The 14,128-nt window shown below is 38.3% G+C and overlaps 2 protein-coding genes across 11 annotated transcripts in view; one reads left to right on the top strand and one right to left on the bottom strand.

Moving 5' to 3' along the window:
• The window catches only part of FTO (FTO alpha-ketoglutarate dependent dioxygenase), a 244,781-nt gene extending 242,391 nt beyond the window's left edge, over positions 1-2,390 (bottom strand). For 4 of the 5 annotated variants that reach the window (XM_061365079.1, XM_061365075.1, XM_061365080.1 and 1 more), the window contains exon 1: positions 2,251-2,388. In XM_061365079.1, the coding sequence (XP_061221063.1) occupies positions 2,251-2,289 (39 nt within the window). In that variant the 5' untranslated portion in view covers positions 2,290-2,388. Of the gene's footprint in view, positions 1-2,250 lie in introns of all 5 variants that reach the window. The other variant, XM_061365078.1, reaches the window with a different exon arrangement.
• The window catches only part of RPGRIP1L (RPGRIP1 like), a 64,448-nt gene continuing 52,710 nt past the window's right edge, over positions 2,391-14,128 (top strand). For 2 of the 6 annotated variants that reach the window (XM_061365069.1, XM_061365073.1), the window contains exons 1-5: positions 2,391-2,503; positions 6,385-6,477; positions 7,236-7,377; positions 9,709-10,007; positions 12,144-12,243. In XM_061365069.1, the coding sequence (XP_061221053.1) occupies positions 6,393-6,477; positions 7,236-7,377; positions 9,709-10,007; positions 12,144-12,243 (626 nt within the window). In that variant the 5' untranslated portion in view covers positions 2,391-2,503; positions 6,385-6,392. Of the gene's footprint in view, positions 2,533-4,998; positions 5,161-5,444; positions 5,864-6,384; positions 6,478-7,235; positions 7,378-9,708; positions 10,008-12,143; positions 12,244-14,128 lie in introns of those variants that run through there. The other 4 variants (XM_061365070.1, XM_061365071.1, XM_061365072.1 and 1 more) reach the window with 4 other exon arrangements.

Below are 14,128 nucleotides of genomic sequence, written 5' to 3' on the forward strand. Positions count from 1 at the left end.
AAACTTGCTGTAAACATGAAAATTTGGGAGACGGAGAACAGCTTATCACATACAAGAAACATACTGCATAGTTACAAAGCAAAAGCCAATCACCAGGCTTCTGACAGACAGCATTTAACTGTATACAGTTAGAGCAAAACAAGAACTTTAATTCAGGATTTAATTCTCCAGAACAGAGACATTGCCAGGAGATACATAATCCAAACCAGCTTCTCTATCTCCCTCTCATTAGTAGGCCTCATAAATCTTGTTCTCCAGAAGAGGTCAAGTTAACTTCACTAATAGTTGGTTTGCTACAAAATATTTTGATCAGGACCAAAACGGAAGTCTTGGCAGAACTACTACAATAAATACACACTTCCTTTGCCTTTAGCTTTTCTTAGGTGGGCAACATAAGCAAACAATGGTTAAACCTAGAGACTGACTTGGTAGAGTGCAACGAGCCCAAAGATTACCTTTTTAATTAAGTAGTATAAAGTAATACCAGTACGAAGATGCATCCATGAAAATAAAGCACACATTTCTTCCTGTATAACCCCTTATCTTCTCATTCTCATCTTCAAAGCGTTTTTCTTTGGCATCCTTTATTCTAAGATGCTCTACAGACTCCTTTTGCTTAATTTCCAATACACTCAAAGCTTCTCCCATGTAGTACCCAACTTAGAACATCCTCCTAAGACACCCTGTAAGTATTCATACCTTTAAATTCTCTAAGGACCTCTTCTTGATTTCCATCCTTCCCTTTCTGCTCCTACAACATATGTGTCTAAGGCAGCACTCTACCACTCTAGTGCCCCTGAGTTTTTCTTACGCATTGCTCCTCCGATACCTCTTCAAATGCCGTGCTCCCCTACAGCCTTTGTCATCGTAGTTCGTGCATTTGTCTGAACAATTAGATTACCAATGGTAATTATATCCTGATGCATATGATTCCCGGATGTGTTCGAGATCTACAGCAAAGACAAAAGCCTTTGGAGGAATAACAGACACAGGTTAAAAAAGGTATGGGCTGTTTTTCTTGCTGCAACATAATTCCATTGTATTGGACACCTTACATCTGTATGTTTTCACACATAAGGAAGAGCAAAACACAAATGAAACAGAGGTACTGTCCTTCAGCAAAAGGCCCTATAGTGAAATAACTTCTAATGTTAAATAGTAAATTAATAGCAGTACCAAACACTGTGTGTTCAGTATGCAAACATGGGTGCATCAGATTATCACTTTAGGAGAGCTTTTTCTAAATTTATAATGAGAATTGTCCTTCCTGCCATTAACACCAGTGTTCTGCTTTCAAACAAGTAATTTCTGCTTCCCTATACTACTATTTTGTAAACCACACCAGCAGAAGCACAACAATCATCCAGAGCTGCTGTCAAATACTGTACAATGCAGAGACACCTGCAACAACAAAACACCCATCAGTGTAATTCCATCTTCAGTGTAAGCAGTTAACACCACTGCATTTAAACGCATCATCAAGAAGAAAACACTGTAAAGCTACGGTGCTGAAACAAATTTAAAAGTGTTTATTTAGGTCAGGCTTGGTGTAGAGTACTTCTAAATTTGGAAATAAAAGCACAGTTACATAATGCATCATCTGACAATGTCTTCACAAAAACATACATTTACTTGTCTAATATTTTTTCTTGTAACGCCGTAGAACTTGCATTTAAATTGAACCATCTTCCCCGGGCATTAAAAATCTTTATGAGTACTACTGTTAAAGCTACACTAGGCTCCCCTCTCTCACGGGACCGGGGAATATAAGGTTTGTAAGTTACTTGGCAGCCCCACCGCTTGGCCAGCAAGCAGACCTCAGCCTGGACAGAGCTCCCCGGCCCTCGAGCACCGGCCCGCAGCCCCTGTTCTGGGACACTGGGCACACACGGACCACTTCACCACGGCGACTGGAACGGAGAAGGAGGGACGAGCTGTCAGCCGGGGAAGGGCCCGGGAGCCGCTGCGCCCGCCCTACCAGGCCCCCGAGGGGACGCCTCAGCAGCCGCCTAGCAGGCACACCGCGGCCCCCCGCCCTCAGCCAAGCCGCGGCAGGGAGTCCGACGCTGGGGTCACTTCCCTTCCACAGTTAACTTGACGGCAGCTTCGGGGACCCTCACACGGGTCTCCTGGCGCTCCAGAACGGGAGGACCCTGCAGCCCCATGAGCCTTGCAGCAGCGCGGTAACGAGGGCTCGACACGGGCACGTTCCTCCGGGCTGAGCGGGAGCAGGAAAAAAAGAGAAGGTACCTTCAGTTTTTTCTCCCACTCCCCTGCTCTCCTCTTCATGCTGCCGCCTCAGCCTTCCTCCCGCGGCTACTCCCAGCAGCGCCCGCCCCCACCGGCCCAGCTAAGGCCCGCGGCGAGCGCGTCGGGAGAACAGCGCGCAGCACAGCTGCTGTGAGCTGCCCCGGAACTACAGCTCCCGGCAGGCAGCGCTGCAGAGCTGGGCCGGAAGCGGAAAGACCTGGTTGGCAACAGCGGCTGTTGGTAACAGAACGCTAAGAAGAGACATAGGTCTGGCGGGGAGCTGTAAGTACGAGACACCCTGTCCTCCGCAGGGGCACGGCGGGGGAAGGGTGGCGGTGCTGGAGCCGCTCAGGTGGATGCGCAGCCATGCCTAGAAGCGCTGGTGTCCCTGAGGAGCGGGGGCTGGCGGCGGCGGGGCTGCCCTGCGCCGCAGGGGGGCCCGGCCTGGGGCTGCGCTCCTGAGGCTGGAGTTTGACATCCGTGAGGCTCCCACGCTCGCACCTTAGTGCCCTTGGGAAGGGGCAGGTTGCCTCACCGTTCTCCGAGAAAGCAGCCTTACAGGCCTCCTCGGTTCGGCCGCTGTACATAAAAAGGCCGCTGGGCGCAAGCGGGAGTTGTGTCCTGTGCTCGAGGGCGGGAAAACCCGGGCAGTGAAGGCGTTCCTCTTGAGGAGACGTTGCGTGTCCCCGCCCTCCTGCCCCCTCCGGTCATTGCCATAACGGAAGGAGCAGAAGAAGAATTTGGAAAGCGCATGTAAAGTTTGTTGAAGGCGAGACACGGTCGTTTTCATTTTTTCATGTGTTGCAGTATTAGGGGAGATGTTGCTTCCCTCAGACTGCAGCACGATGTTGAGATCTTGTTTCCTAATATCTTCCATGTCTTCTCTGGTTTGATTTTTTTTTTCCCTTTCCACCTCCTAAAACTCACTGCAACAGATAATGTTTGGATGATGTGTGTGCATACTCCTAGCAAGTAGTAAATGAGATTATTTTAGATGACAAGCTCGTCAGAGTACAGGCATATAAGGCATCAGTAAAGAAAGGGTGTATGCAGGAAATAGTATGGTGTATGCTTTGTGATAGGCTGAGATAGATGCGTGGTATTTCCCCCCCCCCCCCATTTTTTGTTTCTCCTTTCCATATATTTATTTTTCTTTTTTTTTTTTTTTTTATCTTTAGCAGAGAAATTGAGTATAATTTTGTAAGAAAAGCGTCATCTTGGTCATGGCCAGGACTCATGAAATTCTAAATCCACCTTGAAACAATTGATGTGTTCTAATTTTTAAGTTTTCACTGGAAACTGCACCTTTTAGCACCTCTGCCTGAGAATATATGGAAATGTACATAATCCCTCTTCAGTTTTTCTACATTTGAATGATGTTGGGAGAACAGTACTCTTCTGTGAGCTGTATAAAAATTTGGGCCTCAAGTATGCAGTTTGATACTTAAGTATTCGTGCTTGTTACTGGCTGTTCTTGTATAACCCTGCAAACCTGTATGCAAGTTTTTGTAGTTACTTGTGAGATACAAGTGGTGATAGTATCGGTTTTATAAGTAGTGCAGTGTATAAAAGACATTACGGTTTCTTTAAGTTCAGTAGCTATATCTAAAATTCTTGCTTATACTAAACTTGAATTTTTTATAGGTTAATCCCAAAAATATGGAGAATTCTCCTCTCTTTGTATGTGAAGTTCTCTTATTTTTTAAGAATAGGAAGTGCTGATTGACTGTAGGACAACCTTTCTTGGAAATACAAATGGGTTTAAGTTGTTGAGGTTCATCGTGGCATGTGGATCTGTCATGATGCAAATACAAATTCATCTCTTTATTGTGCTTTATTATAAGAAGTGCTGGACTATCGCATACCATCACTTTTGTAGCAGTCTTGCTAAATAATTTTGTCAGATTTAATCACTTTGGAAATAGAGCTGTGTGAGAAATCTCATGCTTTCAGAAATGATGCTGGGACTTTGGTTGGAAGGAAAGTAATTTTGTGTAAGTTTTGGTGATTGACACTGAGGTAGTATTCAGCAAGTAACTGTAACAAATGTTAACACATGATTTGCTTTTTAAAGTGTCCCTGCTTGGAGAAGCATAAATGGTACGTGTTCGTGATTATCAAGGACATAGGTAGATTTTATGTTACAATAAGGCACATAAATTGCCAAGCCAAATTCTAAATCTTGTAATTTTACCTCCCCAAAACCGGGAGGCAAGTTTTACTATTTCTATCTAAACCCAAGCTTTCTCATAAAAAAATGAACTTGGATTTTTCTTCTCCTGGCCCACGACAGAAAAGAAAGCTGAATCCTCAATTTCAGTCTCTTACTAATAAAAATGAAACAACTAATTCTTCCTTTTATTTTTGAAAATTTCATCTTTCTAAGTTTTCAGGACCTTAGATTTAAAGCAGCTTGTCTGCAAGTCATGTCATGTTGCCAGTAGAAACTGGCTTTCATGTACAGCCCTGCTATATTTGTTTTCTTACATCTGAAGTAGTTCTGTGGTTTTGTTGCAGCTAGTAATGAATTACTATTAACAAGTGGTTTTATGTTTGTTTACTTCAGGAGCAAGCACCTGTTGGTTTGTCTTGTGTTTTCTAATGAATGGGCTTTTTCTCATACTGAAAATAACATTCATAGCAATGCTTCCTCAACACCTGGCAAACAGTGAAAACCAGGAATGTTCGCCCATGCTGTTGTTCCGCTAGAGTTTTTGAAGCTTGGTTTTGATAGATCACAAACATATTTGTTTAGCTCTTGACCACTCTGAAATTTGCCAAGAAAAAACCCCAAACCTCTGTCATTTTTGATTTGTGAAGACTAAGAGAACCGCATTCTAGAAAGACGTGTAATGGTAGCATCTCCTCCTTGCCACCATCATGAACCAAACTGGGGTGGATCATTGCGAGGTAAAGATTTCTGGTTTGCTACATACAGTCTCAGTTGCTGCAGTGATATTGATACAGTGATACATAGTACTGATCTCAGTAATGAACCTAGATCTGAATGAAGTCAATGACTGTCGACAGCACTAATATATTGAATTTAAAAAAAAAAAAAACCCACAAAAAACCAGTTTTGAGTGATTGTGTGAATAACACTGAAAGAGCAGAGGACAGTGACAATCTGGATTCTGTCTAATTTGTCTGTGATTAGAATTGTGCCACTGGTTACAGTGCCTGCATGCCATGAACTGTTATTCTCTTTCTGTGACTAACATTGAAACTGCAACCTTATTCCTAATATGCAAGTGGAGGTCAGTTTAGGCATTTCAACAGTCATGACTTTACTGGTACAAGAAAAGCACATCTTTAGCAGAAGTTTTGGTTAAAATAGAATTAACAGATACTTCATGCAATGTCTATGCATGTGTCACTTCTGTCATCCAGTGCAGGTCTTTAGTAACATCGCTGTTAATTTCCCAGTGCTTCCTGGATGTTTTTGAATTCACTAAGGATTCGTATCACTTAAAAAGTGATGGGGGGGGAAAGGAAAGACCGTCCAAAGGACTTAATGTCTCTCTTTTCATGCTATTTCAGCCTTACTTGACTCTGTGGCTAGCGCCTTATTTTCTGCACTGGAAGAGAAGAAAGAAATATTAGTTGTTAACAAGTATCTTCATACTGCATTACACTGAAACAAATGTAGTACTTTTTCACATTAATACTTTCCTAATCTCACTTTGTCATGTAGCTACGCTTTCTGTTGCCTCAAGAAAGAAATGTGTTCGGATTTATGAGAATCTTTCATAGAACGGTCTCCTAGAAAGTAGTTTCTTTTATGACAATGATTGAAAGAAGACTTAGAGAATAGTAGGCGACACTGAAATGACTTTGTAACCTCCAAGCACCTCTGTTTCAAAGAGGCTGATCCAAAATGTGGAAAATGGTATTACTCATGTAACAGAAGCCATATTTTGTGCATGGAGTAAAACTAGCATAACTTTAAAGTTCACATTCTCTTCTGAGTGACACAATTGACATGGGAACATTTACAGTAATGTATGAGTCTGTCATTTCAGTGAATCTGTCATTACTGTTTCCTTTATTTTATGTGATGTGTTGTAGTTTATTCTAGTCTTGCAGTCTAAGTTACAGATGGAAAAGAATTTAATCTGAATTTTGTTATCCATAGATAAGCCATGTCAGTTCCAGCTGATGAAACAGTAGGGGACCTGCCTGTAAGAGATGTAGGTCTAACTCCAGCTGGAATTGAAGGATTACAAGGTTTGTACCAGCTGCTGTTTATTACAATTGCAGGCTTTGATCAGTGGCTTCTTTAGTTTTTTTCTAAAATTGTTTCTGACATTCCCACTCATAAAATTAAGTTCAAATACCATTCAAAACCTGGGTTGAATTCTGAAAGGTACTATGGCCCACTCTATGTTCATGTTGCTTGTTATAAGAGAGGAGCTGCTGTGATTTGCCAAAAAATGGAAATCTCATTGAGCTATAACATTCATCCTTCCAAGGACGTGTTTTGCTGAACTGAGGACAAAGCCAGGCCCATTGAACAAAATGGGCACCAAAAATACTTTTGTGTTCTGATACGTTACTCAGCTGCTGTTAAAATGGAAGTACTGGGCATAATCTTTTATCTAAGTAAATTTACATTATTGTTAGTTAATCTTGTCAAGCTTCAAGAGAGTATGTTAACTTTGATTAGAAAGCATCTCGGTAATGATCTTTTTTTAAGTAGTATGTCTGACAGTGCCTTGTTATTTGCTCAACTATTTCCCTTGTGCTCTCAAGTTATGTACTGTTTACTGTATAATTTTTATTTTTTTTTCACCTGTAAGAAGGAGAAAAAATGAGATGTTAATATGCCAGTGTCTGCAAAAGATAATCAACAGACTGGTACAAGTGTAAAATATCAAACTACTTGAAAATTTTGAGTTTTTTCAGTATTTCAAAATGAGTTAGACTTTGGATTACATGTTGTTGAATATATTGAAGGTCATTTAAAGTTGTCTTCGTTTGAGTAGAGTCAACTACACACAATGTAAAAGCTCGACAAGCTCTATCACGAGTCAGTCGAAAGGAACTGGAAGACAGATTCCTTCGTGTACACGATGAGAACATCTTACTCAAACAGCATGCAAATAAGCAAGAGGAGAAGATTAAAAGGTATGGAGCTTAGTGGTTTTGTTTTAGCTAAAATAACATTTTCACTCTTTAAAGCATTATCAACAGATTCAAAATCATGCTGATTTCTCTCAGAACACTTTTAAAACAGTAGCATAAATCACTCATTGGAATTCATTTTTTCATTGATCTCTGGTTGTCTGTATGGTATGTGGGATATTTTTTGCAGTGGACAGTATTAGATCTCCATGTAGAGAGGCACACCGCTCTCCACCACTTCAGAGATGGTACTTTGGGTTCATATCAATGCTATCTCAGTACAAATATAACAGGTATTCTGGGAACTAAAGAAGAGGCAGCAAAAGCCTAATTATTCATCAGGAATTTCATCCTAGAATCAGAATGACCTGTGAAGAGATTCTGCCCCTCTTTTTGCTCTTCTCCGTCCTCCAGGTTGACTAGCATCTAACCTTTTAGCATCTAGTTAACTGTAACCTATCTTTATAATTGTGATCAACTCTTCTTTACTAAGGGTAATAGATAACTTCATTGAAGAAATCCCAAGTAGCATGGGAAGCACAGTATCCAATGGGCCCAAACATATGCAAAGAACATTAGGGTTGTTACTAAACTTCGTGTTGTGCTGGCAAACCAGTCTGGACTCAGCAGAGGTGTTCATGGTATTATTATACTCCAGGAGGACTTGTTAATCCAAAAGCACCATGACTGTGTTCACATTGTGCTGCACTTAAGCTAATAAAATCTTGCTGCATCTAAGCTAGCTTCTGATGAGAAGCTAACAAGTTCATGAATGGGTGTCTGAAGATACTGCCTCTCTAGGTGAGGTATTTCATACTTCTCAAAACTCCAAAACATTCTTTCCTTTTGACTCAGTATTCACTATCAAATTGACAAGCATGATATAACTTCCATCTTTTCTGTCAGGCTACTGACAAATATAACACAGCGGAATAAATAAATTGTTTGCTTAAGCAAACTTCGCAAATGCCATTTCCTGTGTTTCTGTTAGGTGACTTATCAAACGCACTCACCAGCCACTTAGGTAAAATTACACAGAATGTCCAAACTGAATACCTGAATTCATATTTTAAAGCACAGAAAATATAAAACACAGTGTTTGTCTAGACTGCCAGAGAAAAATTTTAACTCCTCAAGCTAAATTTCTTTCCCAGCATCCCTTGTGCCAAAACCCTTGTAACTAAAAGTTTGGAATTAATTTGCAGTAGAGTACATTGAAAAAAACAATGAACAAAAAACCTGCTTACAGGCAAGTAACATTCTGTGACATCCTAAAGTTATTATGGATTTTTTTTGTTTCACTTTTGTTCTTTTAAGTAGAAGCTTCTGTCCACAAGCATACAAAAATAAAACACGACCCTTTAAAGAAATGAAGTGTGTCCGTATTTTCAGTCATCTTTCTGGGCCTGCAAAAATAGATTCCCTATAAACTAGATACAGGTCTTAAAGGTGTGTGACCAATTTTGTAAAGTCTTGAACTTGTCTCTCTCATCAAAGCCACCTTTTCTTTCTTTATATGCCAAGTTTTTTCCATTCACTGCTGAGTATGTTTTCTGTTCTTGTATATTACATCACCCCCATGTGCCCTCTCTGCCTTTTGTTCTAACGTACCAATGTTTATCAAAACTAAAGGAAATCAAAGGTACAACTCTTGAGATGCCAAAAGCAAAATTTGTATTCATTTAAAAATAGATGAAAACCATACCCTCTGTATCTAATTATATTCTTCAGCTAACCATTCCTTCTCTGAAGCACATAGGTAATATTTACCAAGTATAAAATAGAGTGTGGTAATGAGAACTATTAAGTTTCTTTTTCTGGAGCACTATCCATCTATATATTTTAGCCACTTGAGAACTGAAATATACTTTTAAATCCCCAAAATCTAGAAATGACATATCATTGGAATGTTGTATATTATTAGTGTTCTTTCAATAGTTGGATATTTTGTGGAATTGTAGCTTTTATAGTTTGCTCTGCCACATCCCAAATCTGTAACTTGCTTAACAGCATGCAGAGGTTCCTATATAAGGTCATGCGTTAAAAATTACATTTAAGCAGCATATGGAGTAAATATGTGTCCTCCCTTTACTAACCTTAAATGATAAGCCTTAGGAAACTGTTATTTGTCAGTGCTATAAAGCAGATTGCTGCACAGTGGTTTCAATTATCTTCAAAGAGTTCTTCACAGGCAGTAATAGTTATATCAAAACCTGAAATTTATTATTCAGGTTCTATGCTGAAGTCTTCACAGTGATTATGTTCCTTTCAACAGAGTGCTTTTTATGCTGACTTTTCACATTCTTTTTCATCTTGTTTTATTATTTTCCCCAGAATGGCCACCAAGTTAATACGGCTTGTTAATGATAAAAAAAGGTCTGAACAGGTTGGTGGCGGCCCCAAGCGGCTCGGCCAGGCTGTGGAGATGGAAGAAATGATAGAGGATTTGCAAGAGAGAGTTCGTGAGCTTGAGAAACAAAATGAGAGCCTCCGCAGCAGACTCATTTCAGCTAAACAGCAGCTCCAGATTCAAGGCCATAGACCTTATCCATACAGCTGTGTTCAATCTCGTATTAACACTGGGCTCAAGAAAGTGAGTGAGGCTGCTGGCATGCCGGAGCACACAAAGAAAGGTATAATTTGCATTTAGTAAAAGCAGTAGTTCACATAAGTTACCACGAGTTAGAGCGTCGTAGTAGAAAGTACATACTGTTCCCTGTTCACCAGCGAGCAATAGTACCTGTAGATAGAAAGATTGTTCTTTCCCCTTTTTTCTTGTATTTATTTTATAGTAGTCATGGTAACTTGTTTGCCGTTTTGAGAATCCACATTGGTAGGGTTAAAAGGACAGATTTGAAACTAAAGTAGTTATCAGGAAAGTTTTCTAACAGTTAAATCATGAGACTTTTTTAATATAACTTCTCTATGTGTTCAAGGCTCGTAAAAAAGTATATGAAAAACTTCAGTGTTATCATGTTATAACAAAGTTTTACATCTGTAGTTTGTTTGCACATGTTTTTCTTTTTTTAATTTCAAGGTTTGCATGTGTGCACAACACTGCAGACTTGAAAAATCTATTACATGTGTGGACTTTTAAAAGCAAAATACCACAATGCAGCCATTTATAATGATACTTTTTGCTGTCAAGTCTTGCTGCTTAAGGCAGTCTCACTCTCAGTCCTTTATTTATAGTAGGTATAGCTGGAAATTACACTTTAAAACCTTCCTATTTTCATATGAACATTTGTAGAAGTAGTTGTACTCAGTTAACTTAAACAATGTACAGATAATATGTTCAAAAAAAACAAGACTTCTATGGCCCTGATTCAAAATTGAGTCAGCACAATTGTCTTGACTTCTACAAGCTATGAATCAGGCAGATGGCCTGATCCATAGCTGTATTGGCTTTTTCTCCATATCACCCTCCCACTGGTCTTTATTTTGGTTACATTAATTATATAACCAAATGTATTTCAGATATATGAAAACAGAAACAATTCTCATGTTTTAGACAGGCCCTTTTGATTAATGATGATGCCCAACATGAGACTGCTAGGTTTGTGTGCTTCCTGTGTTTAAAGATTGTTGGACTCTTGGAGTCCTCTGTGAAACCATAAGGTTGAATCTCAAAATATTTTTAGTGCAGATCCGAAACTATTCAGAGGAATTATTGAAACATAAAATGCCTGCATAAATTCAGGAAGGTGTAGCTGTCTCTAGGGTATGAAGAGGCAAGAAGAGCCCACAAATAATAAACCCCCTTACTGTATCTGCTTTGTGTTTGACTGATTTAGAAATACTGTATTGAGTCAATCCAAAAGATGTGGTCAGGTATGAATGTTCATTAAACATTCACTGGTTTCTCTCATAACTTTCTGTATTGAGTACAACCAGCTGAGATAAATCTGGATTAACAAAAATACACAAAATACATATACTTAACCATATAAATACACACGTATGTATATAGCACAGTTACCAGTGCCTTAAAAATAATACTTCAAGATCAAAATTCTAAATATATGAATAAATAAAGTTAACACAGCACAAATGCAATGTAGGAAATTAGTTTTTTAGATCATTTTGTGAACCTGCTGGTATCATTGTACTTTGAATCTAAATTACTTCATTTTGGGAACTGAGGGATGGCAACATTAATGCCGTGTTTGAAGCAGAATGCATAGTTTGGTCCCCACTCAAAACTTACTGAAGAAGGAGAAGTAGCAGAAAGAGATTTGGAGAAACCATTGCTTTTGCTCCTGATTTAATATTTCCTCTTTAAGTAATTTCTCATTTTCCTTCTTCATCAGGGACTCGGCGTGCTTCTAAAGAATATAAGGAAATTATTTACAGTGCTGATAAAAATGTCCCTTTAGTTGCTTGTCTAGGTGAATGACACTTGTGATTTTGTAAAGAAAGTGCTATCACAGAAAAAGTGATGACGAATGTTTCCATTTAACAACATTGATATTGTTGTTCTTTGAAGACAACATCTTTCTTCTGTCTTTAGAAGTAAAATCTTCTAAGAAAAGCTTTTTGGGATGTTTTTAACACTACCTACCAGTGCATGCTGTATCACCCATAGTTGAAATTTCACAACAGCTGTGTTGTAGACACTGATTCTCTCTTTCCATTTGAATTTGTTGTGAAAAAACTCATGGCATCTATATACAGTTTGTAAGTGTTTGTATTGTGTAGAAATCATTGTTTTGTTAAATGCTTTTTCATTCAGCATGACAAAAATTTATAAAGATAAATTTTGTTTTTAGGAATGAGATTTCAGGATTTAGGAGTGAGATCAACTAACCTTGGACTCCCAGAATATGGACCGAGTCAGCTTGAGGCTTCGAGGGCAGAAATACGAGATTTGTATGGTTTTCTTAATTTTTGTCATTACAGTTGTTAATACTTGTGGTTTTCTTGAAGGAAAAGAATATTTTTCAGAAGTTTTACTTCAGAAAATAAAGTGAAGTTGTTGGATCTGACAACAGTAACACTGGTAACAATACAGAAGTGTTTTATGTTAACGAAAACATAGGATTAAAGACTAAGAATGCAGAATGCAGGTAAATAGAATTTGGCTGGAAGTTAAAATTGATCTTCAGTGGTGAGCCTCTCTTTTTTGCTAGGGTGCAATGCTGCCTGGCTTACTACTGGACAAAACTGACAAAAGCAAGGGCAACCTTAGCTACAGAATTGTTACCAACATGACTCCTAAGCTGTGTGGGATAAGCCATGCAAGTGCTAACTGTTGAATGTGTTATGCTTATCATTTAAGCTCAGTTTCTAAAGGTGGTCAGATTTTGTGGGTAAGTTAAAAAAAGTGCACTATGGGATAGAAATGTAAAATGATTTTGATTCATTTTGGCATTTTGAAACTTGGTTTGTAGTCCAATTGCACATTTTAACTGAAATGGAAGCTCAGGAATCTCTTGATAACATCCGTAATGTAGGGACTTCATGAGAACAGAGAGGTACTTACAGGGTGGTGAAGAGGTAGTTAATACCTAATTTAAAGATACTGAGGTCTGATCAGAGTTTTTTCTTGACCAAAATATATCAGAACTTACTATGGTTTTTAGACATCTGGTTTTCTAAAGGCTGTTTTCAGTATGTGTGTTTCCTTCTATAATGATTTACCTTAATTAGATTTACTACAACATCCATAAATGCTGAATTTTCAGTAAGTGGGGAAGCTAAGGACACAAGTCCATGAATAACTGCAATTGTGTGTTTTGTACCTGAAGTTTTGTAGACACAAAGATTAAGTGGGATCATAGGAAATCATTTTACAGAAATTATTTTAATAATTTACTTAAAATTCTTTAACAATTTTTAAATGGAACTCTTGCTAGTATCCTGTGTGAATTTAATCTTTGCTGAACAGTTACATGATTTTTTTAAATAATCTGCATTATAATAGAATGTTGTTACTGGGGTGGAAAAAAAAAACAACAAAAGCTTAGTAATTTAATAGTGATGGGCCTAGAAAGGGCTATTACTCCTTACACCTGTCACTTCTTAGGACTTGGAAAATAAGAGCTATTCATTAATACTGCCATGAATCTCAGTGTTCACAATAGCTTTTTTCCTAAGACTAATCAAATATGTTGTTATAATGCAGGAAAAAAAAATTGAATAGCATTAAGTTCTCACAAACGTGCCAAAAATAACCATATCTATTCAGAATGGTGGACTCAGGTACAAAAGCAATCATGGCCAAAAAAGTCAAGGTACTTTTAAGTCTATAATATATATACAAGGTAACGAAGAATTGTATCTTATGCATCAAAAGCTTTAGAGTGGAAAAAAATTGTAGGTGTTGCTTATTCTTATTTAAAAAAATATCATTGGGAGAGTTAACTGAGATTAACTTATCAAGAAAGTCAAACTTGTGGCCTATTAAAAAATTCAGACTCTAATCTCTATTGTTCTCTGATTTTTATTTTTTTTTAGTTGCATTTACTTGGTAAATTTCATAAGACATATAGTCTTATTTAGTATTTTGGGGGGGGTGTAAAGTTACTTAACTCAGAATAAAAATTTAAAAATTTCTTTCACTGTTCCATCTGTTGAAGTTTTTGAACATTTCATGTTCTTTTGACAGCTGGTGATTTTGGTTTCCTCTTCAGAAAACACTTGACACTAAAGGATTAGGAGGGAGATATGTTTATAGAGTATAAGAAACCATGCATGATGTTTTCAGCTAGATTCCACTGAATATTACTCAGTCCACATAAACATTTGAGAGTTT

The sequence above is a fragment of the Neopsephotus bourkii genome, unplaced genomic scaffold (assembly GCF_033783945.1).
Source record: "Neopsephotus bourkii isolate Nb327-2 ecotype Australia unplaced genomic scaffold, CSIRO-AGI_Nbou_v1 NB_1272, whole genome shotgun sequence".
Lineage (NCBI taxonomy): Eukaryota > Metazoa > Chordata > Aves > Psittaciformes > Psittacidae > Neopsephotus > Neopsephotus bourkii.